Source organism: Myotis yumanensis, unplaced genomic scaffold, assembly GCF_028538775.1.
Source record: "Myotis yumanensis isolate MYYU_CA2020_CCGP unplaced genomic scaffold, mMyoYum1.0.hap1 SCAF_11, whole genome shotgun sequence".
In the NCBI taxonomy this organism is placed as follows: domain Eukaryota; kingdom Metazoa; phylum Chordata; class Mammalia; order Chiroptera; family Vespertilionidae; genus Myotis; species Myotis yumanensis.
Window position 1 is genome coordinate 12,407,814 of NW_027223762.1, and position 27,568 is coordinate 12,435,381.

The 27,568-nt window shown below is 44.3% G+C and overlaps 1 protein-coding gene across 2 annotated transcripts in view; it reads left to right on the forward strand.

The window, feature by feature from the left end:
• Positions 1-27,568, forward strand: part of BABAM2 (BRISC and BRCA1 A complex member 2) — a 351,823-nt gene that overhangs the window by 304,775 nt on the left and 19,480 nt on the right. For both annotated transcript variants that reach the window (XM_070428913.1, XM_070428914.1), the window contains one exon: positions 15,993-16,146. In XM_070428913.1, the coding sequence (XP_070285014.1) occupies positions 15,993-16,146 (154 nt within the window). The remainder of the gene's footprint in view (positions 1-15,992; positions 16,147-27,568) is intronic.

Below are 27,568 nucleotides of genomic sequence, written 5' to 3' on the forward strand. Positions count from 1 at the left end.
CCCTAGCAACAGAGTCCTGCTGGGAAACTCGTTACAGAGCTCAGAAAGCACAGTGAGCCTGGCGGTCGGGTTGCCCCGCACCTCCCCAACAAACGCACGTGGCCTGGGAGAGCGACTCCAGAGGCCTGGACTGTCCCGGCTCCAGTTCCACCAGGCACATCTCGCGGCTACGCTGACCATAGCTCTTCTTCAGTGCTCCTCCGTCTGTGGGCTGCAGAGTGTTGCCTGTTACCTGCCTGTGAGAGACACACACAGAAATTGAGAGTAAACACCCAGAAATGTTATAGCAGTTTGCTGCTGCTAGGGCAGCTAAGCACATAATGGGAGTTTCAGTCATTCGGTTTTATTTTAAAATCAGTGGCAGATTGGGAATCAAAACAAAACAAAACTGGTCCTTCGCCTCACAGTTTACAAGCCCTCAGCCTGAGGCCTTGACATGGAAACACCTGCTCCTCAGAGCCAGCCCAGTGGCCTGTCACCTGCTCTGTCCTGTGGCCCCTGTGACGCTCACAGTCTGTCCAACCAGTGTTCCCTGGCCACCGAGTTCAGCCCCTTGTGAGCAAACCATGGAAGAGCGTGGACCCTCGGCTAGTGTCACCAACAGGCTGCCCTGAGCGGCCACCGGAGCCACTGTGGACACTGTGGAATGGGCGCTCTGAATGCTACCACCAGGTGCACAGGCAGCGTGGGAAGCAGAGTAGAGCTGCCCCCGAGCCAAGGCTTAGTCAGCCAGGAATCTCAGGACAGAGCAAGGCCTGGGTCTTACTGTCTACTTGTTATTGTGTACAAAGAAAAAGGGCACATCAGGAAGCAAAGCAAAAGGAAACAACGCCTGCACGGCAGCCAGTCAGGCTCTCCTCTGAACCCCAGTCCATCCAGTGCGCCTCCTGCTTTTGTCCTTCTCACCCTGCATTGTGATTATTCTGATTACTGACACTCCCCAAAGATGAGCCCTTAGGGCAGAGTTCATTTTGCTTCATCTCAAAATCCCCGACCCTAGCAGGGAGTTAGTGCAGGTAGGGCACTCAGAGGACGAATCTACAACTCACATACTCTTTTCTCACTTGACTTCTAATAATGCATTTGGCCCTACTGTCCTACCAAATCATAACTGATTTTTCAATAGGTAAAACCCCAGAGGCCATTCTGTGTGATGCTGAAAGATGCCTTCACTCTCACCGTCAAAAATGGAATGCTCATGGCCACCCTTGAGTTTCAGACAGGCAGCGCTCTCTTCTCTTTTTGTACAAGTCTGTCTTCTCTGCTCCTGCTCCTTAAACCAAATACACACACACACACACACACACACACACACACGTATGTATGCATATAAAATAGGGGACCCACTTGGTAAAACCTTTCTCTAGACCTGGGGTTTCCACACCTCTCCTTGACCTAAGGTTGAGTGATGACTTAGCAAGTTGAACATTTAAAGAATCAAACCTGTTTTTCCGTGGAACCAATTAATAATCTACCTGAAGTGAACTGTTGAAGCTTATAGAAACAAAGGTTTTCGTCACAGAGAGTATTGGCAGGTCATGCACGAGGTGGAGCAGGGAGAACCGCTGTTTGGTGGAGAGAGGCGTGCAGGCTGAATGAAAAGGTTCAGTGCCGAGTCCATAGCAGGCTCTGCGGAGGTGTGACCCGGTTTAGGTACTTTATTTTAAAGCCCTTTGGAACTTCCTTCTCTTTTTAATTCCTAATCTGATTTTTTTTCATCTGCCCTTGAATGCACTCTGTATGTGAACTTGGACTTCGGCATTTAAGTCTTGGCCTTTTCTCTGGAGACAGATGGGCTGTGCCACACCTTCTGTGGAAGGAACGCTAGAGGGGCCTCCCCAGAGCTGCCCAGCGTTTCAGCACTCTCCTTGACCCGGGAGACCTGGGCTGGCCCTGTGGATTAGGACAAAAGGTAGAACTAAGGTAGTTAGGCTGGTGGTAGTGTGTAGGCCCAGCTCTGTCGTACAACTGTAAGTCTAAACGAGCTGCTTCCTTGCCTTGAGTTCCAGTGTTCTTGCCTGTAAATGGGGTGACATGCCCACCTAGAAAATTACAGGTGAAACAGTATATGTGAGAGCATTTTTAAGCCATAAACTTATGTGAATGACAGTCACCAGGCCTCTGGAATTATCAGGCTGAAGCCAGGTGGATAGTCAGGGAGGCTAAGGAGTCATTGCAGGATATTGATAGATGGGACTTTCTGGGACTTTCTACAGGAGGAAAGCTGAGGGCCAAGCCTTCCGGGTTAATAAGTCCCTCAACTGAGCTTTGAGGAGAGAGGCTGTTAATCAGATGGAAGAAAGAAGACAGTAAACATTTTAAAAGAAAAGGAAGCAGCAGATCAATACAGTGTTATGGAAACCATGGGAGAAGAGCAGGAGTGAGCAACAGTGTCAAATGCCATTAAAACCCCATAGATATGGCCATAAAATACTTTCCAAATCAAAAGTAAGAAAACAAGGAAATTGAAACATCAAAAATAAAAATTCTTAAAAGTCTGGGATCATTGTACCCTTGAGTGTAACTTACAAGATCTGAAAGACAAACATTACAGGCCTCCTTCCCGTCGGTTAGGACTGTACGTGTCCGTCTCAGACTTTTGTGCACTCTCTTCATCAATGACAGAGAACTGCCTGCCCGTAGCAACCCTGGCTCAGGTGGTAGATGAGCCAAAATGCCCCTGAGCAGAGCTCCTTCCAGAAGGTCACAAACAAGCCATCATCTAAGTCATAGCACCTGCGTGAAAAGCACACGGGCTCCGGCCCCAAGTGGGCAGGCTGATCCTGGCCTGTCTCCTTCAGGGCTGCAAGGACGGTGTCTGGCTTCCCCGGGAAGGCACGTTCCCTAATAGAAAGGGGTAAGAGACACTCGTGTTGCAGAAAGCACCCCGCACCTTGTAGGTGTTAATAAATGTTAATTTTCTTTCTTTTTCTTAGCATTTAAAAACATGATTTATTAGAATGAAGCACAAAGCCAGAAATCCATCCTCGCTCTGTCTGTAATCAGAGCTTTTTCAGGTTTGGGTGGATGAAGAACCACACTCACTCTGCGACAGCAGCGGTGGTGGCTGCGGTGGCTGCTGCTGCAGGGAGACTTGCTGGGTGACGGTGGCAGGTGGTGTCCTCACAGGCCGAGGCCAGGGCCTGGGGCTCTCTGTGCGCGGCCCAGGCAGCACACCTCCTGCCACAGGCTCCTCATTACCAAGTGGCACACGATCTCCAAGGCCCTTTCTGAACTGTGGTTTAGGAGTGTCCTCCGTTGTGACCAGACATGGAGATTTTTAAGGAAATATCTCTCCTATGTGCAGCTCAGCTCAGCCCAGCCCAGCCCTATAAGCACACCTGTCAAAACTCAGCCAAAAGGAAGGGAGTTGATGAAAAAGGGGTCATAGAGTCTGCGTGGAGCCCTCCAGGCCTGACCCGAACACCTTCTAATAAGCTTGGTGCACTAGTTCCCAAGTCCCAAGCAGCTCGATGCCCAGAGCAGGTCTGCGGTAGACAGGTGTGCCGACCCAACAGCCTGGGCTGGGAACTGGGGGTGAGGGTGACCCGGAAACTACAGGCCACAGATGCCGACCAGTGTCGGGCTGGCGGGCCTCACCGGTGCCATGACTGTGTGGCCCACTCTAAATTAATATTTGTCATTTAAAAAAATATATATATATTATTGATTTTTTACAGAGAGGAAGGGAGAGGGATAGAGAGTTAGAAACATTGATGAGAGAGAAACATCGATCAGCTGCCTCCTGCACACCCCCTCCTGGGGATGTTCCTGAAACCAAGGTACATGCCCTTGACCAGAATCGAACTTGGGACCCTTGAGTCGGCAGGTCAGCGCTCTATCCACTGAACCAAACTGGTTAGGGCAATATTCGTCATTTTGACTTTGAGTCATTTAGAAATAAGTAGGAAGTTCACTGTAGGAAGATTTCTATCAAAAACAACAAAAAGAAAAATAGTTTTGGAGCTTCCCAGAACAGATCCTCAGTTTTGGGTGTGAATATGCTTTGTTGGGTAACACGGACCCAGTACCTTTGCTTGAACATGGTCTTATTCCTTTGAATTTGGATGTGCAAATCCAGCAGCTCATTTAGGTCAAGGGCTTGCCTCAACATGATCACCTTCTGTTTGCACAGTTTATGCTCTTTAATTCCAGTTTCTTAAATACGAGAATATGACTATTTAAAAACATCATTTTAGAGAGCAATCCTACCATCATTAAAATAAAATTTCAAATTAAAATTGCTGTCAAAGAAGTCCATGAATTAATGTCCATTTCCCGACTGTGTCTCCCGCCAATGCTCATAGAAGAAATAATGACCAAGGAGCTGGCCAAACAAGCAGTAATAACCAGACAGAAACTTGGATAGTTCACCCACCAACTAGGTCATCTTTAGATATACGAAGATTGATTACATTTCTGGTCTTCTTGTTTCAAAGAACAAAATCATTCACAAATAAGTAGTTCAGCAAAAAACGTAAAGCCTTTGCCTTAAAGGAGACACGTGTGAGAATGGGGAGAATACCGCGGTACACAAGCACAAAAGAAAATAGCTGACCAAGTTTTCATCAGGTTCCTCTGTTCACATGCTTCCTGGTCTGTGGTCAACCTTTGCTGCAAAACCTTGTTTGACCTTGGAGTCTCCAGAGCTGTGATTTTTTTTAAGGGAAGAAGATTGTAGAATTAAAAGTGAAGAGTTCCTAAGGACTCTCGAATTGGCCTTAAATTCTAAAATGGGCAAAACTAAGTTGGAAGCTTAATTGAAAGAGCAGTTACTTTCTGACTATGGCCTGTATTTTCTGAGCTGGAAGTCAGGTTGGGAGAAGAAATAATATAGCCTCAGGTTTATGTGTTTAATTGCTTCTAAGAGAAAAGCGGATAATAATAGGTATCCTTATGGATGTTTCCTATGTGCCAAGTGTTGTACAGATACTCATTATATCATGTGAACCACTCAATAGCCTCGCAAGGTAGGAATTATCCCATTTTAAAGATGAGAAAACCTAGACTCAGAGAGTTCAGTAAATTGCCTGAGGTGACCCAGGTAGTAACTGGCAGAGTGGGACTCAAGCCCAGATCCGTCAAGTCCACAGATCATGTCATTTCCACAGCACCATCCTGCTTGTACATTCCCGTAGGCCTTCACTGTGTCTATCAGGCACTTGCTATGCACCAGACACTGTCCCCCATGCTTTACTTTCAACCTGAAGGCTAGAGTTTTTCTACTTTATGGATAAGAAAAGAGGCTCAGAGAGGTCAGTTAATCACCAAAGTTAGACAGCTGCTCAGTAGATCGTGGGTTGCCACCTCCGGAGCACAAGGCTAGAGTTTTTCTACTTTATGGATAAGAAAAGAGGCTCAGAGAGGTCAGTTAATCACCAAAGTTAGACAGCTGCTCAGTAGATCATGGGTTGCCACCTCCGGAGCACACGTCGCCACTCAAACATTCAGCGTCACCAGAGCAGCTACTTCCTGTCTGCCTCCCCTGACGGAACTTAACCCAAAGCAACCAGAGAATGGAGGGCTTATCTTTGAATGTTCCCAAGGAAAATATCCCATACCTCCTAATCTAGTGAGTCAGAGAGTTCCCTATAATGTTAATACCCCAGAGCAGTATAAACCTAGAATGGAGAATGCTTGGATAGTATCATCCACAAATAAAAAAATAAAGGTTTCTGCACAGGGGGATGCATGGTGACCAGGGCTCCTAACCCTGTCCTGTCAACCTGGAGGGGTACGGTTTCCAGACACTGCCCAAGGTTAGGCTTAAACGATGCCCCACCCCAATCTTATGCCCAAACCCAACTCCCAGACCCTTCTGTATGGCTGGTCCACATAGGAAATTGGAGCTGTTTTGTAAGAGGAATCAGTTTCCACACTGAGAAGTGAATGACTGCTCTCCTTTAATAATAAATAACTTAGTTTTGATTTGTGCATCATACTTCCCAAACATCCTCCATTCTAGAGAATTTAGAGGATATTTAAATTGTAGGAACATGTCCGCCCGCCAGAGTGGACGGAATGGGATGTTTCCCCTAGAAGCGTTCAAGGGTAACACCGCTCACATAGAAATGTCCATGCTCCTTTGCTTTGTGTTCACAACTCTCCATAGTTTGGCCTCCTTATCCAGAGCCCCTCTGCACCAGCATCCCAACCCCTTGGCCTGTGTCCCCTGCACCCTGGTCACTGGCAGTCCTCACTCTTTTCTCCTGTGGTTGTCAATGCTGTTCCTCTGCCTGGAATTCCCTCACCTTCCTCCCTCCCTTCCCAGCCATAACCTTCCACTTAGCCGCCTGTCAAGATCCTAAGACCCTGCTCATCCAGCGAGCCTCCTGGGAGCCCTTGGGCGGATTGTCTTCCCACCCTGTGCCCCTGCGGGTACTGGCTCTGTTACCACCTCACCATCCTCTCCCGTGGAAGGAGAGCAGGCCAAGCTCATGCTGCACCGTGAGGAGCACAGGGCTGTCGGCTTGCTTCCCGGGAGCCGCTCATAGTGCGCCATGAATGCTTGTCAAATTGCATATTTGTTGCTGTTTTCTCTAAAACATAAAGCTCATCACCAGCTCCTTGAAAACAACAACCAGATGAGTTACAGACTTTTCCTTCTGAAAGCCACATTAGTCATCCTTCACTTCAGAGGAGTCAGGATAGTTGCACATTTGTACCTGGAAGGATGTTCTAGTTTCTCAAGACGAATTCAAACGGACCAGTGCCAGTCCCCTACTTAACGATTTTAAACTTGTTCTTTTCTTCTAACCATCTGCATTTGGTACACTGTCCATGGATTTGTTAAATTAAAAGCTTATGACTCTTTAAAGACGTGGCCCAGTTTTTAAGTGCCAAAAATTTTTGCATTTGAATATATTTTAACTTATTTAAGGATTCTTTTAATAAAATTATTCCCTAATTTAGCCAGATTTCCTTTTTAATCTCTCCAGGCTAGGAGTTTATTTACTGTGACTAAATTATGTTAAAGATAGAAGTTGAAACAGTACTAAATGCTATTTATGGTGTTCTCTCCTGCTATGTTCCTTTCTGCATCTCCTAAAGCCTGTCTCCTTTTTCACATGCCTAGTGTAGTTAGTACGTCCTCACTTGGATGGTCTGTGCCAGTCATCACTACACACATGGCCACCTGCTGTGTGTCCCATCCAGTGGAACACAGGCAAGAATATAGTAACAACAAGTACTCTTGTTAGCAGTCCAGCCAGGACTGGATTATGTGGACATGGAGGACGGGGAAATCCCTGAGTGACAGAGCAGGCACGAAGGCCTTCCTGGAAGAAGGTGGGGCTGGGACCAGGTCACAGAAACAAGAGCAGGTTGCAGGGACAGAGCAAGGAGCCAGGCCCAAGGAAATGCCAGGATCCACACGGGAAGCACCCCCAGAGGACACAGCCCATCGCAAGGCGGGAAGTGCAGAGAGCCACAGGCATCCACCTCTAGGATGTGGGTCCTCAGCTCTAGCGTGGGGCCTGCGACTAGGAATATGCTCACCGAACGTGGGAGGGGACGATGAACCATGGGATGCAGACAGAGAAGCTGGGGCAAGGAAGGGTTCTGGTGGTCCGGGCTCGGCCTCTAGTACCCTGCTTTGGTCCTGAGGACCAGCCTGGGGGCCGTGTTTGGGAGTAGGAGTTGGAAGCAAGCAGAGCACTAGGACAGAGGCATTTCCTGGTACAAACTGAGTCTTGATGAGAGAAACCAGGAAGGGAAAGGGCCCTCCAGGCGGGAGAGCACCTTGGCTGTGAGCTTCCCAGGGCAGCATCGGCTTCTGCCTCCTCTGCCACCCATTGCTCTCCTCATGTGCAAGGAGAGGCAGTGAGGGGGGACAGGGGGGGCTGTAAAATAGGCATGTTGTGGCTTTTCTGAATTATATATATATATATATATATGATAACAAAAGAGCCAAGTAAAAAGTAGAAAATTGCCCTAACTGGTTTGGCTCAATGGATAGAGCGTCAGCCTGCGGACTGAAAGGTCCCAGGTTCGATTCCAGTCAACGGCATGTACCTTGGTTGCGGGCATATCCCCGGGGGGGAGTGTGCAGAAGGCAGCTGATTGAGAATAACTCTTTATCCCTCTCCCTTCCTCTCTGTAAAAAGTCAATAAAATATATTTAAAAAAAAAAAAAGTAGAAAATTACGTTTACACAAAGTTTATTGACTTCTTCCCTCTTTATGAACTATTCCCCAGACTCCAATTCTGATTCAGCTTTTAACCTTCTAGAACCAACTCAGAGCCCATTTCCTTTGCAGAGCTCTCCTCAAGCATGGACCCCATGTTCGCACTTCATCCGTCACATTAACGGCTGAACTGGAGTCGCTTACTCGCCATTTCAGGTTTCCTCGTCTAGCCCATGAGCTCAAGGGCGTGTCCACCTTCATTCTTCTTGGCACTCTCTCTTCCAGTTGATAAATTTGGGAGGAAAAGAAGGGACACACAGGAGAGACCCATCTGACCAGCTGATTTTGCCAAACTGAGTATTCTCAGGAGAAAACGTACCTCTTGTAGGCACCTGTATTCCAGGTTTCATGCACTTTTTTATTCTCTGAGTTTCATTTTCTTCACAACGTTGGTGTGTGTATTTTTTTTTCATGAAGACCATTCAGCTTCCCTGACCCTCTTAGTTTTATAAATGCTCTCATTTTTAAAAGTAATATTTATTTGAAAAGTATATATATATATATATATACACACACACACACATTCTACAGCCTTGACAACATGGGAATTATTGGGTTTTTAAATGTTTGTCATTCTAATGGATATGAAATTGAATCTCATTAAGATTTTAGTTTGCATTTGCCTTCTCTTTTCTTTATTTAGTTCAATAAGCATTTGTTGAGTATTTCTCATGTGTCCTGTGTCCTGTACTATATAAATAGTAGACATACTAAAATAACTAATTTATGGTCCCTACCCTAGGAGCTCACAGTCTTCACAGCAAGTTGTACCTGAGAGGCATATCCGAGCTCTTAAGGTGCATTTGCAGAGGTCAGAGTCTGAGGTGGGGCCCAGGCATCTGCATGTTCATTCCATGGCGATGCTGATGCTCACCCCCGTTGAGAACCTCTGATCGTGTGGGAGGAGACGCCTAGCTGATCCAGTCTGTTTGTGTGGCAGGGAGAGACACCTGCTCTTCCTGGGCCACCTCGGTGGCTTGCCTTTCATCGCAGGCTCTTGCATTTTTATGTGAATGGCTCACTGGGTGTTGGAATGATTAATTTGTGCCTATAAAGTACCTCAAAAGCAATTGCTAAACAAAATACAAGCGGGGGCTGGTTTCCTATAATTCAACTATCTGGGACAGCTGTAAACCTGGAAGGAAACAGCAAACAACCACCGAAGGAGGAGGAGGGGAAAGAGAAGGGGTTGGAAGAGGGGGAGGGGCCGGAGGGGTTGGTCACTGAACTGAGGACAACAGCCCGGAGCTCACACTGCATCTCTTCACGTTGGCGCAGCACCTGCTCCGTGCCAGGCTCTGGTCTAGATGGACAGTCAGCGTCCCTGACTGCAGGAGCTGAGACATGTCGGTGACAGACAAAAGGAAAAGAGAGGATACTGAGACAGAGTTGGCCTTGGTGAGAAGTGGCAAAGGAAGAAGAAGCCGGGTAGAAACAGAAAACAGAATAGAGTAGAAAACGTGTGTGGTCGGGACAAACAGCCCGTCACTCCCCATGAACCCTGGGACCTCAGGGTTCCACACTAAAGGTACATCAGCTCAGAGCAGTGGACAGCGTGGGAGTGCGGCTTAGGGGACGTTTGTGGAAGGGCAGGCTCAGTCTCCCTTAACACTGGGTGGTATGTTCTCCATCATCGAGAAGGCTAGCTTTTTTCCAGAATATTTACTGAGATGTGCAGGTATGTTCCAAGTTTGGAAAGATCTCCATCAAAATAGTTAAAATTTAAGCACCATGAAAGCTTATGCTCTCATTTTCAGAAATTTCACGCATCTGAAATTTCACTTGTAAAGCCGATTAAGAAGAGAAACTGAAGAAAAGGGGATGCATATCTATTTAGTACCTGCTCGGTTTTTGTTCAGTCCTTTCAACAACACAACCAGATAAGAGTTCTCACCCTCGTGTTGCAGATGAGAACATCAAGATTCATAGACGGTGGTGCTGGGATTTAAGCCCTTTTTATCCGACTCCGAAGGCTGTACCTTTACCTACTATACCGTGCTGTCTCCTCCCACATTAGAATTTAGAGCAAAATTCAAGAAACTCCAGGCTTCAGTTTGATGATAGTAAAACCCCAAAGGTAGCCTGTTTACACGATTAAATCACACAAAAGATGGTGAAAGTTTGAAACCAGTTTAACAAAACCTGGTTAATATTTAGTCTCCGGTCTCCTTAACGAAAGGCAGTGGTGCTGGTAAAAGGAGATGTTTGGTGCCTTGACTAGGGCTACTTCTGAACTGGAAACTTTGTATTTCTTGTAGGTGAGTATTTTGGATACGTGGCCTTTAACTTTCTATGTGAGACCCCATGTGTCTGGAAGGGTAGCGTGTAGTTAGAAGGATGGGGTGGTTAGTAAGCAGGTGACCGACTCCCCTAATGGTTGTGTACCTAGGAAGGGTAGCCTGAGATGAGCTATACACACTGCTCAGGAAGACATGGGTGCAGGGGGGTTACAGCAAGCCCCCGGGGCTAAAACTGTCTCCTCTGAGGCTTCGAGGAACCCAAGGCCTGGAGATGGGAGCATAACCATAACCACCACAAAGTGTCCTCCCTACTAACCGAGAGCACAGGGAGGAAGCAGGGGAATGTACAGTGTGAGGGTTGGAGAAATGAAATAATGGCCGACTGGTGAATAATGATGAAAATATGTGATGATGTGACTCCCAGGGAAGCAATTATGGTTAACCCCTCATTTGTTTGGCATTTTCAAGGATTGAACTGTCCCACATAACTGAATTTTCCAGACAGCTAAAACTTTCCTATTTATGTGCCCTGAGTGTTTTTCAACCATGCTTGGTGGAAATATTTCTGAAATAGATTATACAGTTATCCTGCCTTCTTGAACAGGAGCTGCATCCTGAGATGCCTTTGATTGAAAGTCTGAGAAAACCCGATTCAAAGAGGTTTAAACAGTTAGGACTTGTAATTGCCTCACATAAGAAAACCCTCAGAGCTGGCAATTCCAAGGGTGACAAAGTCGGTGCCTCAGTGACTCCCGTGGTCACGAGATGGGTGCGCAGCTCCCGGCCTCAGGATCTCACATGCTAAGATCTAAGGCCAAACAGGATGAGGGCTTCTCCTTACGTGTGTCTTTAATCGGAGAGGGAAATATTTCTCAGAAGACCCCCAGCCGACTTCCCCTGGGTCCCGTCAGTGGGACTGAGTCACCGTTCCCTGCCTGGCTCCTGGGAAGGCGGAGAGAGTGGATAGCCAGCTCTTGGGCCTTTGGAGTGGGGGGAGCTGCCTAAAGAAGGATGGCGAGTGGCTGTGGGTAGGCACCCAGGAGCGTGCCGTGGTTTCCAGGACGGGGGTGAACATCATGTACTGTGTGGCTGTAACTGGACAGATCATTGAGCTTTTTATTCCTACACTAAGTGGCCCCAGATTGGGTCCTTCTTTATTTCCTAAGTCTGCTTTTATTTATTCTCTCTCCTTCCTCAGACTGCTAGTTATCACTACTCACTATTCAAGTGCCTTGCCCTCATCTTGCCATAAGGAGATTTTTTTCTGGAAAAATCATATCCTCAAACTTGTTAGAATTACGTCTGAAATGTTCTGAGTATCTGACAGCTGTCCTATGGATCAGACACACAGTGTCTGGTTTCTTTTGGTCGTTCAGGGTCATTTCCATTGTTGAGGTTTTGGAGTAGTGAGGTTTCTAGAGAGCCTTGTGCACCTCCATACTGCTTGGTGAGAGGAGGAATCTTTGGGGCAGGTAAGCTTGTTTCTAGAGAAGGTGAGGCTGTGTCCGTCTGTCCGTCTGAACGCAGCATGGCTGAGAGGCAGCTGTGCACTTGGCTCCCTCTCAGTGTGGCTGGCCAGTGGCTCTGGGCACTCCCGGGCTCCAGAATGGGACTAGCGGTCCGGGAAGGAGCCCTGTGAGCTCCAGGCTGTGCAGAGTTAGTGTGGGGGTGTGACTTGTTTCAACAGGCTCTTGAAGAAAGTCATGCTTTGAAATGGTTACTGGGATTATACTGAGCAAGTGAGGACCATCCCTTCTGTGGACAGAGAGCTGACCAAAACCCAGTCTCTGTGTACAGGAAGAAGGAAATAGAAAGCAGTTGTCAAAATAACCCTGACAGTGAGTAAGTGACCCAAATGGAATGATTCTACTCCGGGAATCAGACATGAGCCAGTGGGTGGGGGTGGGTGCTGAGGAAGCAAATGGTTAAAGTGTTTAATTTTGATAAAGCTGAAACTCTGTGCTCAAGCTCCTTAGAAGCTGGGCGTTCCTTCAGAGCCAGTCAGCTGTGTGAATGAAGGCCGAGAGCTGTGGTTCCCAGCTCTTGTTGGCTGTGCCCCACCTAAGCATCTCTAAAATCCTGATGTCCCCCTGTGACATGTAATTCTTATTATTGAAAAAGTGAACTCCTATTCACGCGGAGAAAGCCTAAAAGGCCATTAACTTGGTCTAAACAAGCTTCCAAAGAACATGGTGTCCATGGAAGAGAAAAATTAAAGAACAAAAGGACAGTTGAAGTACTGAGGAAGAAATCTCTAATAAATTGTTAAAAAATAATAATAATATGAAGTGATATGAAAAAATAGCAAATAACGTTTCAAAACATAATAGAGAACTGAAATGCATAAATATGTCACAACATATATTTATATACTGTATAGGAGGCCCTTAGAACCATAAGAAATGCCAAAAATTCACTGTTAATAACTCATTCTCAAATTGCCCCCTTAAAAATCAAGTTGCCCCCCTATGAGGCATGTGCCCCACATTGGGAACCACTGGTCTAAAGTCACAATTTACTGCGCATCAGAAAGTCATGAGGTAGCCTATAGGCCAGTGATGGCGAACCTATGACACGCGTGTCAGAGGTGACACGCGAACTCATTTTTTTGGTTGATTTTTCTTTGTTAAATGGCATTTAAATATATAAAATAAATATTAAAAATATAAATCTTTGTTTTACTATGGTTGCAAATATAAAAAAATTTCTATATGTGACACGGCACCAGAGTTAAGTTAGGGTTTTTCAAAATGCTGACACGCCCAGCTCAAAAGGTTCGCCATCACTGCATAGGCGAATGGTAAGAGACAGGAGCATCGGGGATAAGGAAAACAGGTTTTGTTTTTCTTTAGTTCTGACTAATTTGTACCATTCAAATCATTCTTACAAGAAGAATGCAAAGTATTTCTTATAAATATTTTCATTAACTCCTTCATATGCTGAGAACATTTTTAAAGAAGCCAATCCTTTATTGACTGCTGACTTATACAAGCAGGATACAACTTAGCCAGGTCGAGCCAGATATTTTTCTCATTTTCTCCTCTGTGAATTAGTATGTGGATTACTGGTTTTCTCTCTGAAATACTCTGACCATTCCTGCCCCCTAACAGTCTAGTCCTTGTGTTCAGATTTTAATATTGGCTTCAACTATACTTTTTTAGAAAAAAATCTCCATGGAGAAATAATTGTGTAACCAATGCTTTTGTGGGATCATGGTACTTATCAGCATATAGCTGGATAGCAATTTTTAAAAAAAAAAATCAGAACAACTCACTTCCTTAAGTAAATACATTTGCATTCACATTTTGAATTATTTCTGATGCTAATTGGGCATTTAGGGGAACAGAGTATATGGTTCAAAAGTAGGTGGGAAAATCATTTTTTTCAGCATATCAAAATACCAGCAATTCATTTTTAACAAACAAACAAACAAAAAACAAAACAGGAACAAAAATTATGATGCATTCCATAGTCCAAAAAAAATGGATTGCTTGAGAATCATTATGCCTATAGTATTATCTGTATTACTTTGATACTGAATGGTGACAGTGTTTTGCTTTAAATTAGTCCATTCTTGCCATTGAATTCCATTATTTAAACCTGTGGCTTTTTTGAATGGGAGATTACTATATGTACTTTTCAACCATGCTGTTGGTGATTGTTTTCAGGGTTAATCCAAATCTTGTTTTATATTTGGAAACTTATCCATAATGTAAACCTAATTTAAGTAACATGTGAATAGGCATCGTTTCTAAAATTAATCTGAAGAAATAAAATGAGTAATCAGGAAAGACATTAACTTATTTTAGAAAGCAGTTTTTATTCAAAATGACTGAAGATGTTACTGATCATGCTTTGTAATATAAGGGACTCAAAGGGGCTTTCTGGATCGAATTATTTATAATTTGAATCAGTCTGTTTTTCCTATTTGGTATTGTTCCTATATGTTACTAAATCTCTGCATTGGCACAAATAGACATTGAGACTGCACTGAGGCGGGAAATGTGACTGAAGAGTGGACATGCAGACTCTCGCCACTCTTCTTTGGTTGTGGTGTGATTCAGAGGCAGAAAGCCCCACACCCTGAGTCAGAGGCAGGTCCCCTCCGGGCGCTAAGAGGCCTGACCACTGGGCCTCTTCTTATATTTCTTGTGTGTGTGTGTGTGTGTGTGTGTGCGTGTGTGTGTGTGTGTGTGTGTGTGTGTGTTTAAGTTTCTTACAAACCTAATTTTTCAAGGAATAGTAGTGGGTTCTAAGAGGACCTAGTCCAAGTCAAATGTCACCCTAAACTGGCATAACAATAGAGTATGTGGGCTTTCTTTTTTTCACATATTTGTCTTATGTCACCAAAAAGATGAACCTTGTATATCCTTCACAGCAGACACTTGAACTTACTGAATAGTAATTGTGACATAGGGAGCATGTGGTGAGCAGGTCATGCCAACATCCATGAGAGCAGAAGGCAGCGCAGACCCCTGGAAGGAGCTTTGGGTTTAAATCATGAGATGAGATCTGAGTCCTGCCCCTGCCCAGCTGTGGCATGAGCGAGGTAGTAAACCTGTTGGAGGCTCAAGTTTGTTCATCTGTTAAAGGCAGGCGGCAAAAGCAGCGTCTGCTTCGCGTAGTTATATCTTTCAAATTGGATGAAGTATGTAGAAGTACTCTGTAAAGTACACATTTTTCTTGTTGTTGTTTTTGATGTATTAATGTACCTGTTCTTTGTCCTGGAAATGGATAACATTCACACAAATATACATAACATACCTTGAGGACTGTGCTATTGAAACAGTCTGTATTTTTTAATGATGGTTTGCCTCAACTAAAAACAGTGTCATTTTCTTTTTAAAAAGGGAGTTAAAGAACTCCAATTGAGCAGATGATGTTAACAGCAAAGATTAGACTCATTGTGTACTGCAACAGTAGACACATGTGGCGCTCAGATCTGCTCCTGTTGCATTCCATTCAGGAGCTCCCACGGCTTAGGGGATGGATGTAGTAAAGCAGACAGAAAAGCTTGGAACTGCTGAGTATCCTGCTTGAATGGAAATAAAGGGGTAACTTTATTTTTTCTGGGGTTCCAGCTGCCATGTCCTATAAGACAGAAAGATTATCGTCCGCCCTCTTGGTGATCCCCTTTCTGAATTCATTATCGAAGGACACCCTCCACCCCATCAGATTGTAGGTCAGGAAGACACTGCCAACCTGTGAAGAGTTTATGGTATAACAGAGACTTAAAATAGGTGTACAACCAGCTCCGTAGAATACTGGGCAAGGCATGAGCCACAGGAGAGTTCAGAAGGTGTTCCTTCAGCACCTACACACCATGCCTCAGATTGGTTCAAGTTTCATTTTCGTGTGATTCACCTCTGCCTAGATTGTAAGCTCCTTGAAGGCAGGGAAGGGCACCTTGTATTTCTTGGTCCCTCTCTCCACACTTTTTACCTAAGCCTCAACCAGTATTTATGGTGTAAATAGAGTTTTGTACCCAACATTCAGATTTATCCAAAAAATTGTAATTAAGATGCACTTAACCCTAACTTTTTTTTCCTTTTTACTGTGTTTGCAGTTGACCTGCCCCTGTTTTTCCCACGAGACCAGCCGACTCTGACATTTCAGTCCGTCTACCACTTTACCAACAGTGGACAGCTTTATTCCCAGGCCCAAAAAAATTACCCATACAGCCCCAGATGGGATGGAAATGAAATGGCCAAAAGAGCAAAGTAAGTGAATCCATTGTTATTTCCCACAGGTGAGAACATGTTATCTAGTTTAGGGGTTGGCAAGCTGTTGCCCACAGGCCAAAGCCTGCCCTGCGCCTGTTTTTGTAAATAAAGGTTTATTGACATACAGCCACACCCATATCTTTACTTATTCTCTCTGGCTATTCCCATGCTACAGTGGCAGAGTTTGTCATGGAAACAGACAGAATATAGCCTGAAAAGCCAAAAATTGCTGTTTGGCCCTTTACAGAAAAAGCTTTCCAACCCTCGTCTAACCTTATCAGATGACCATGTTGTTGTTGTTGTTTTTAATGGATTATGGGATTTATCAGAAATCTACCTCTCTAGTTAGAGAAGTACTAGATAGAAATTAGAGTTGTGGATAAATGGTGTCAATAATGGAAATGTTGACAGCTGCTTTCATTTTTTAAAAAATATTTTCTGCAGCTTCAAGTAGGGCTGCATTTTCCTTGATTAAGTAAGTAGCCACACAAATAGCTTAGAACTATTAAAATCCCCATGGATGTCGGTTGGCAATTTGATTGAGTGGCAGATGGTTAGTACCTTATCACTTTGAATCACACAAATGAAGAATTATCTATTAGGTGTCTTCTTCATTTGCTCACTCAAGATTTGCTGAGCAACTACCATGTTCCAGGCAGTGTGCTCCATGCTGGGGTACAGGGATAAGCACGTTAGAAATTGTCCATGTCCTCTAGGGGTCTATAGCCCAGCAAGAGAGATCAAAGCCTCCATCACACCACACTTCTAACAGTTTTCAGGTTCCTGCTGACAAAACGGTCTTCCAGACCTAGAATGCTCTTGATTAGCAGGACTCCTTGCTCATGCCACCCCCACCCTGAGACCTCACTTCCTCCCAGGGTACCTGTTGGCATCTCCTATACTTTCTCTAGCATAAGGCCTTCACTTATAGCAGGATGGATCAGGACTCTTAAGTAATGATAGAGTGGCTTCCTCTGGGAATCCAGGCCTCCCCAGATTCACCTGAGGAATCTAGAGCTGCTGTTATCTGAAACTTCAGTGTGCCCTTTCTCCCTGTGGTGGTCTTTTTTACCATGATACCCAAGTCTGAGATTCTATTTAAGGTTAAAGACAAGCATATGCAAATGTAACTTATAACAATGATTAAGACTTGCATACCTTGAAACAGACTCGAAAGGGGATTATAAAGTAAGTTTTCATGTTTGAGGCATTGCAATTGTTTAATTCTCTGGGCTTTCCCTGTATATACATAGGATCTGCCCCTAGAAGATAGGCTGTTATTTGTGGTATGTGCTGAGGAGTCTGAACCAGATGTGTCTTTGTGGTTTCCATGGCAAAGCTATCTTGGTGTGTGTGTGTGTGTGTGTGTGTGTGTGTGTGTGTGTTAAGTAGCCATCTAGCATGTATATGAATTGAGTCTTTAAGGAGTTGCGGACCACAAGCCTATGATTTCAGTATGGGAATATTGTAAGCGAAGCTTGTTTATCTTAACAGATCAGTCCACAGAGTTGCAAGAGACATTTGCTTTATGTTAACACCAGTCTAAAGAAAACATCTGAAGTAATGTTGAAAAAAATCTGCTTTCTACTGTAGTTAGGAGAATCCATTTTAAGTGTAATAAAGGAAAAAGTCAGCAGCTCATGTTCGGAAGAAGACATAGAGTAAAAGCGCCTTCCTAAATCGAACAGAGTGGCTTCCCTGGGGCTACAGGAGGCTGGGCAGTGGATAAACACAACCAGGGCACTGTCCCGCAGTACAGACTTGAGACTGGTGGAGGTTGGAGAGAAAGGGCAGGAGGAAAGGTCAAACGCAGCACTCCTTCCACACCCTGGTTCTTTGTCCTGTGAAAATATTGTATGTACACAGTGCATAAAAGGCCATAATTCACTTTTCGAGCTCTGCCCATGACATAAACACTCTCACAGTTTCTGAACAACAGTAGAGCCTTTGAGTGGAGTCGGCTGTTTATTCCCTCCTATAGAGCAAAATTCTAAACATGCGAACTCAGAAAGGACACTTGTTGGCATTGACTAGGGCTTTTCCCATGACTTGTGCTTCTTGCTCATGGTGGTCCAGCAAATGTTGTCCTCACAAGTGAAATCCCCTCTACCGGCTGAGCACAGGCTTTGAGGCCATGCATGCCCAGTTCCTCTCGTGAGGTCCATTCCCATGTGCTTCATAGCCTGGCAGGGCTGTTTACCTCTTGAACTCCATTCTGTGAAGCAAGTCTGTAATTCCTCTCTATTTGAGTCTGTATTCCTCTCTATTGGTGGGGGGTGGTGGGGGGGGGGGGCTTGAAATGAAGGGTCAATCAATGAGAGAACCTATGAGGGACCCCTGAGTTTAGCTTGTGCTTTGTCTTTGCTCACTCCTTTGCTCCCACTCTCTTTCTGCCCCTTCAAATCTACCCCTTATTCAACCTTCTTCCTTATGGCTTTCCCCATCCATGCTAACTTGCAGGCAGCTATTTCCCCTTTTCTTAGCATTTTTTCACATAGACAGTTATATCATCCGTTAACAGCATTACTTCTTTCTTTCCAATCTCTATACTCTTTATGTTTTTTAAGTTTCTTTTTCTTACTTGAACTGACTGGGACCTCCAGGACGATGTTGTATGCAATGATGAGAGCAGACATCTGGCCTTGTATTTACACATTAAGGCTGATGTTAGCAGTAGGTTTTACATAGATGTCTTTATCACATTAAATAAATTCCCTTTTCCTACTTTGCTAAGAGTGTTTATCACGAATGGGTGTTGAATTCTGTAGAATGTTTTTCCTGCTTCTGTTGACATGATCCTATGGTTTTTCTTTATGCTGTTAAAATGAATTGCATTAATTAGTTTTTGGATGTTAGACCAACCATGCATTCCAAGGATAAACAGACCTTTCTCAGTCAGATATTTTATCCTTTCTTATATTATTAGATTTGATTTGCTAAAATTGTGTCAAGATTTTTATGTCTATGTTCATTAATGATACTAGCCTGAAATTTATTTTCTTTGTGTTGTGCTTGACAGATTTTGATAACAGCGCAATGTTAGTTTTGTAAAATGAATTGTTTTCCTTCATCCTCTCTTCTCTGAAGGAGTTTGTGTAGGTTGGGCGCTATTTTTTTCTAAGTGTTTTATTGAGTTTTACTTGTGGGAAGAAATTTAATGTCTTTATTAAATATAGAGATTCCAGATTTTTAAAAATGTCTTCTTGTGTTCATTTTAGCAAGTTGTGTATGTTTTTAAAAAAAATATTTTTATCAATTTCAGAGAGAGGAAGGGAGAGGGAGAGATAGAAGCATCAATGATGAGAGAGAATCATTCATTGGCTGCCTCCTGCATGCCCCACACTGTGCCCTGACCGGGAATCAAACCCCGACATCCTGGTTCACAGGGCAATACATTTAACCACTGAGCCACACCAGCCTGCTGGACGTGTGTGTGTTTGCTTTTTTAAGGAATTTATCTATCCTAAGTTTTTGCATAATTGTTTGTAATATTTCCTCATTTTTTCTTTTACTATCCATAGGAACTATAGTGATATAACCTCTTTCATTCCTTATAGTGAAAATTTGTATTTCTTTTTCTTTCCTTTTTTGTTTTTTTAAACAATCTAGCTGGGGGTTTATCAGTTTTACTGATCTTTTCAAAGAAGAAACTTTGACCTTGTTGATATAAGCCTTTAAGATTTAAAACTTTCTACGGTTTGCTTTAACTGCATCCCACAAATTTTGATATGTTTTCATTATTATTTTGTTAGAAATATTTTCTAAATTCCCTTGTGATTTCTTTTTGAGTCATGGATTATTTATAATTGTGCTCCTTGAACTTTAAGTCTTTGAGGATTTTTCTAGATATCTTATTGATTTCTGTTTTTGTCAGAGCTCATAATCTGTAAAATTTTAATCCTTTGAAATCTGTTGAGATTTGTTTTATGGCTCAACATATGATCCATCTTGGTAATTAGTTCATGTGAAATTGAAAAGAATGTGTGTTCTACAGTTTTGAGGTATAGCATAGTTTTTTGAGTATAATAAGGGCACAGATTTAATATTATATATACATATTTAGCCAAATTAGTTGTTAGTGTTATTCAAAGCTTCTGTATCATTACTGTTATTTTTTATGATTATTATTATATCAACTACTGAAAGGAGGTGTAAAATTTTCTACTTGTGATTTTAGATTTGTGTATTTCTTCTTTTAGTTCTGTCAATTTATGCTTTTCATATTTTAAATTTTTGCTGTTTAGGTACCCACATATTTAGAATTGTTATGTCTTGATCAATTGGCCTTTCTATCATTATGAAATGACCATTTCTGGTAACACTTCTTGACCTGAAATCTTTGTCAGATATTTATATAGTTGCATTTGCTTTCTTATGCTTATTTTTTACATGGTATATCCTTTTGTTTCATCCTATGTATGTCTTTATGTTTAAAAGAAACCTTTTGTAAATTTTTTTAATCTAGTCTGGTAATCTTTGCCTTTTAATTGGAGTATTTGGTTTATTTACATTTCATATAATTAATGAGCTGATTGAGTTTATGTCTAACAACTTACTATTTGTTTTATTTGTGTATTTATTATTTATTTCTTTGTTCTTTCCTTCCAAATTTTCCCTTTGATTTATTTGAATATTTTTTAGTATACCATTCTCTCTTCTATTGTCTTTTTATGTATAGCTCTTTATATCATATTTTAGTTATTAATACACTAAAATACTTCCTTATCATATCATGGTATAGTATGAATTAATATAACACTTCAAGTATAATATAAAAACCTGAAACAGTATAATTCTCCTTATATTTTCTACTATCCTTTGTGCTCTTATATATTTCACTTATACATATTTTATGAGTCCCACAATACATTGTTATTACTTTGGCTTTTAACATTCAGTTAATTTATAAAGACTTTAAGGAATGAAAGAAAAAAATGCATTCCATTTTATTTTGTAATTTCCAAATAAAGATAATGGAGAATCATTTCCTTCCCCTCTCCCCCCCCCCCCCCCCCCAAAAAAAAAGAAAACCCTCTTATTTTTAAAAGTCTACTTTGGAGCAAGCCTTCGAAGAGACTATGTTCAACCTATATACAGAGGATACAGACTCACCATTAAGAAAAGAACACTGTACTTACATGACACCCAGGCCCCTCTGCCTTCCCTGAGGACTTCACCTTTTCCGGTGGCCCTACCATCCTGTCACGGGATCATCCCTGCAGCCCTGAGGGGTACAGTGCAGAACCTGTCTGCCCTTCACAGAGTGACTAAATGGCTTACCTAAGGGCACACAGCTAACTTCTAGCAGCGTCAGGGCTGAATACAGGGCCCCTGACCTTTCTGCTCATCCACACCCAGGTCGACAGATGAAGTCCCCCATTCTCTTTACCACTTGTCTGAGCCTCCCTCCTCAGAGTCCTGGCACTTGACTAGCATAAATGTAGAGAGGAAATCCGTGTGCAAAGGAAGAGCACCGGCCCTAGTCAAGACAGACTGGATTTCAAGCTGTTCCTGCCCCTCACTAGCCAGGAAGTATGACTTTGGATAAATTCATAATTTCCCTGAGGCTGTCTGCTTATAAAATGGTGAAGCTAGTTTAGAGGGCTCTTATGAGTATCAAATGGGGTGATTTCTGTTTTTGGTTAACAAATTGCCACAAATTTAACAGCTGAAATAGCATAGGTTATTATCTTTCAGCTTCTGTGGTCAGGAGTCCAGGACAGCATGCCTGGGTTCTCAGTTCAGGGTCTCCTATGACTAAAGTCAAGCCTCATCTGAGGCTTAGGGCCTCACCCGCTCATTCAGGTTGTTGGCAGCATTCAGTTTCTTGTAGTTATAGGACTGAGGTCCCTGTTTTCTTGCTGGCTGTCAACTGGAAGCCATTCCTTGCCATGTGGTCCCCACTGTTGTCAAGTCAGCAGTGAGTGGTGCTCAGATCTTTCTCATGTTTCTGACTTCTCTGTCGCTGACCTCTGCACCCAGATTTAAAGGGTTCCTTTGATAAGGTCAGGCCTGCCAGTTAACCTGCCTTTCTTAAAGACATCTGTCCCATCCTATATAATCCTATATAATAAAAGCCTAATATGCTAAGTGTCAGGTCATCCAGTCGGCTGTTCAACCAATCAAAGCGTAATATGCTAATGATATGCTAAGGCCACTCAACCACTCCCTACGATGTGCACTGACCACCAGGGAGCAGGTGCTCAATGCAGGAGCTTCCCCCTGGTGGTCAGTGCGCTCCCACAGGGGGAGCACTGCTCAGCCAGAAGCCCTGAGCCAGGCTCATGGCTGGTGAACGCAACAGCAGTGGCAGGAGCCTCTCCTGCCTCCATGGCAGCATTAAGGATGTCCAACTGATGGCTTAGGCCCACTCCCCATGCTAAGCCATCAGTTGGACATCCCCTGAGGGCTCCAGAAATGAAGTCCATCACTGTCACAGCCCTGAAGATTATACAGGGAGTGTAAACCAAGGGTGCAGAATCTTGAGGAGTATCTTGGAATTCTGCCTACTACATGGCAATATATAGGCGAATTGCCCAGCCTAGGGTCTGGCATGGTGAGCATTCAGTAATGTTAACTCTCAGCAGCAGCATCCCTGGGGGAATGCTGCTATCTTTTTATAAAAAGGTAACAGAGCCAACATGGCTGTTTTCACAGGCGCCCAGTAAACAATCCTCCAGCCTCAGTGACTTGGCCAAGAATTCTTACGTTCTAGGCTGCCCGTCCATGGCTGCGGTTCCCTGTGGTTGTGACTAATGGTGGCAGCACAGCCAGCTTGGAAGTGGGAAAAATCTATCCTTCAGTTATTTAATCCACATAAACCCAACTATCATTTAAAAAAATGAACCCACTAGTTACCTACTTGCTAACTTGTATATAGCTTTAGCTATATCTAGAAGAATGAATCGGTGATGTTTTGTAATTCTTTCTAGTCTGATAAATCAGTGGATACACAGAGTAAGTTTTCCATGAATTTCATCGTACAAAGTACAGGTCGATCCTAAAGAACTAAGTCATTTCGTAGAATAGAATTTAATTTAATTTGGGGAAACCACCCACTCAATGGCTTGTCACACATTAAATTCATGACATAAATAGAATTACTAAAGAATATTTGAAAAATATCTTCTCAGTCAACACATAGGCGTAATTCATCATGGACCTCCTAAAATCACATGTTGTTTCCCTCCTGGCCTCAAGGTCAGAAAGATATTATTTTCTGATTTAGAAACCTATCCTCGTGTTGCCAAGCAGTCCACGGTGGCCCATATGTGCTCTTCACCATGTGTGCTTGTATTATGTGTCAGCCAATTGTCTTTGCAGAATAACTTTCTCTTTCAATAATTTTTTTAATGGTATATTCTGAACTATTTCAATTATGTTTCATTGTTGATACCTTAGTATTCTCAAAGATACTGTTTTCTTCAAACTTCTCATTAGCTGTCAAAAGCTCCAATCCAGTCCTCTAAATAAAACAAATAAAAATAGACCTCTCACCCTAGCCAGTTTGGCTTAGTGGATAGAGCATCGGTCTGCAGACTGAGGGTCCCGGGTTCGATTCTGGTCAAAGGCACGTACCTGGGTTGCAAGCTCGATTTGCGGCCTTGGTTGGGGTGCGTGTGGGAGGCAACCAATCGATGTGTCTCTCTCACATCAATGTTTCTCTCTGTCTCTCCCCTTCCCTCCACTCTTTCTAAAAATTAATGGAAAAATATCCTCAGGTGAGGATTAACAACAACAGCAACAACAAATAGGTCTCTCCTTGATTCCGGGGAGGTAAATGTCCCCACTTGGTTTGCACCCCTCCCCACCCCTCTGTGTGGCCTCTGAGCCCTCTAGACCTCTAGAGCGCCAGTGTGGAATGGTAGTTCCAAGCGGGTACTTCCCAGTGCGGCCACAGGAGCCCTGAGGCCCGGCAGTTCTTTGGGAACTGGGTTGGGCTGGGGAGGGGTGTTCATGAAGTGTAAGTGGTTTTAATGTGAGCCTATTTATGTGTTTGTTTCTCTAGAAATTAGTGTCTCACTTCTCCACTCCTTTGTTGGCAGCTCCTTAAGGAAGCTCGAATTGTGCTTTGTTTCTGTTGAGGTTTAGTTGCCAAATCAGGCAGTCCCTGTGCTTGGTAAGCGGGCCAGCGGGTATCCAGACCACACTCAGTGTCAGGAAAACCCAGGTGGGAACTTTACAACAACCCTCTCCCTCTCCGTGGACAGCTCCCCACCTCCCCGCCCCCCATCTGTCCCCTTTATATCTCTATTTCTGGCACCAAGGGTCAGGGATGACCAGGAAGGTGGTCATTGTGACTGCCCGTGCCCACACACCCTCTGCAAGGGGGAGCAGCTGTGAATCTGAGCCACTCTGGGCAGGAAGGGAAACACAGCAGGGACAGTGCCGAGGGAGACAGAGCCACCAGGGCTGGGCTCCCAGCAAGCTCTGCCACAGGTCCCATCGGGGTCACCTTAGTGACAGAAACTCCAGGCTCAACTGCTGCTATGATTCATGGGTTTTCTTTTGTCTTTTGTTTTGCCTTGAGTTACCAAGGAATAGTTCCCTTTAAAAAAAATCCCAACTTCATCTTAGCTGAACTCGCCTCAGGAGAGAAGAGGGAATTTTCCAGGCCCAGGCCAGCAGACCCTGGGAGATCAGGAGTACCGAGGAATTGAGGAAGGTCAAGGTCACCAAAGCCTTCCATTCACCTGCATGCCCGGGGCTCCTGCATGGGCAAGCTCACCCGCCCTCCTGAGGTTTGGAAATACAGAAGCTGTGAAGAGAGAAATGAAGCAAATCAATTGCGTGGCATTTGGTGATCCTTGAACTCTCAAAGAAAATCCTTTGAAAAGTATCTTCAAGGAATTGGTTTGTTTTTCCTTTCAGAAGAGAGGGTAACAGAGATGGGGAGGAATCCAGATCTGCCTGGCGTCCAGGCTCCTCTCCCAACTGCGTAGGTCAGAGAGAACATGTTATTTGTTAGAACCTGACATCTGTTGCTGTGAGATAAGCTCCACTGAAAAGCACGGCCATCAATTATTCTCACAGCCCTTATCCCAGGCTGAGCTGCGCACTGTCCCCTCAGGCTGTACCAGGCACAGAACGCGTCCACAGCCCCGCCCGGCCTCCTCACCCCTCCGGCAGGACCCCCAGACCTGGTCCGGCCCCTCGGCTGTGTTCCTGGCGTCCTTTGATTTCTTTCCTTGGCCCCTCTGAGGCCTGTTTTAAGGACAACCTCTCCTCTGTCCATCACGCTTTCTCAGTGAAACACAGGGTTAGGGTCACTATCTCAGTCCTGGAACCAGAAGAAGCTGCACATGGAAAGAATAACTGGAAAGCCAGCCCACCTTTGTAGGGAAATTAGCTCAGCTGAGCCGCGGCTCCGATTACTCCTCTGCCACTGGAAAAATGTGTGATAACTGTGTGGCCACTTCCTTGTCTGTGAGTTATGGTCATCTGTTTTCTTTGTTGGAAAAATAGACATCTTAGAGAGTCAGAAGGGAAAGGGTAGAGGAGTTGGATTTTGATAGTTTACCAAAGTAGACACATACCCTTATTAAAGGAACCAGAGTTGCCTTTGAACTGTTGGAAGAAGCAGCAAACAGTAAATAAAGAAAATCGTAAGAATGGTGGCCTGGGTTTAGGAGACCTGGGTCTCGTCTGGGCCCGTTACTAATTTCCTCTGTGATCTTGGGAAAGACTCTTGACCTTTCTGGGCCTCGGTGCTCTCATCTGAAAGCACTGGGCCATTAGCGGGTGATCACTACGTTCTGATTTATTTCTGACATTTTAAGAGAAAATTGTGTTTAAGATAGCTTAGCATACTTTTTTTATTCATGTTGAGAAAATTCCATCTCTGTTGCCAGAGGGCAGACACAAATTGAAAAACATCACTAAATGGAATTAAGTACACTATGTACGTGATGCCTTTTTGAACAACCCGTGTCTGGTATTTATAGAACACTCCAGTTGCGGAACGTGCACACATGTGCCCTGAGCACACACCCAGTAAAATCATTCTGGATGTAATACATTTTCAGATGTCAAGTTAAAACAGCTTCTCGGGAATTAGGCCTGACTGTTCCGATGTGCGTACTGGGTTCTGACAGGTGCGGCCAGCAGGTGCGGCCAGGGCTGCCGGGGCTGCCTTGTGTGACGTGGAGTCCAGCCAAGACAGAAGGGCCACGTGTCTGTTTCTATCTCTTCGCATTAAAGCATGAGTTCTAGATATAAAAAGGAAGCATCAGAGAACAATCAGGACCATCCATTCTGTGCACATCACTGTGCCAGCTAGAGGCCTTGCTCTGCAGGCGTGGGATTCTGTCTGTCTGTGGTCAGGTCACTCAGCACAGGGGCCACCTGTGAAAATGAGCTGAATTCATGACTTTTTAAAATAGAAGCTTTACAGAGGTGAGCACAACCAGAAGTAACCTACAAAATCCCCAGCCAACAGCAGAGCTGAGTTGAGTGGCCAAGCAGGAACGCATCTAGAGTGTAAGTGTGACACTGAGGGCCCACCTCAGGACATGGAACATGAAGGACCGTACAGATCGTCTAGTGCAGCAAGACTGAGTATGCTGAGCATTAACCGTGTGGTGCACATTTAATGGAGTGCTTGGCATAAAACCCTGCATATCATGATTAGCACAGACTTGACACTCCATTCATCATTTTCATTTCCTGGAAGACCTGTCCAAGGCCAGACAGTCAGTACCTGATCACTGGTCCAGGGCCCAGCCCAAGCTCCCTCTGACCTCTTCCCTTCATTAAGCCTGTTTCCTGCTCCTTTGCTCACGGATCAGCATAGTGGAGGCAGGGCTGAAGGTTGGCATTTCTGCTTGCACACACCCATCCCCCTACCCACGGAGGGGCCTGGCCTGGGAGCCTTCTTTCTGGTGGCTGCTGCGGCCCCGGGGAAAGCCCAGGGTATTCTTGGACAGAAATAGCCCTTCTGAGAGAATAAAGACCTGGCCCTGAATACCTTTACGGGAAGGTGAGCATTTCTGTGGGGACTTATTGCTAGAATCGGTGGGCAGAGGAAGAAAGGGTGTTGTAGTGAAGCAACCAGAAGAAAGATGCTGCTCCCAGCTGCGCCACACCAGCTGGGAGGCTCACACGGAGAAGAGGACGAAAAATTCCAGTGACTCCTGTGCCCCGACAGAGCCCTGGCGCTTAGTCATGCCTAATGGAAAATGGAAACCAAGAAAGCAGAAGTGAGGCTGGACAGGTCTAGGGTAGTCATTAATCCAGTCACCTCTGGGGAGAAGTGTGATCTGCTCGTGTGCCCTGCTGGTCAGGGCTGAGCCGCCAGCAGATGCCGTGGCCACTGGGAGAAGAGGGTTGAGGACAGTCGTGATTATAGGAATCAGTTGTGACAGTGGTGTCTGCAATGCTGTTATTGCTAGTAATTCATTCTGCAAACATGTTAGAGTGA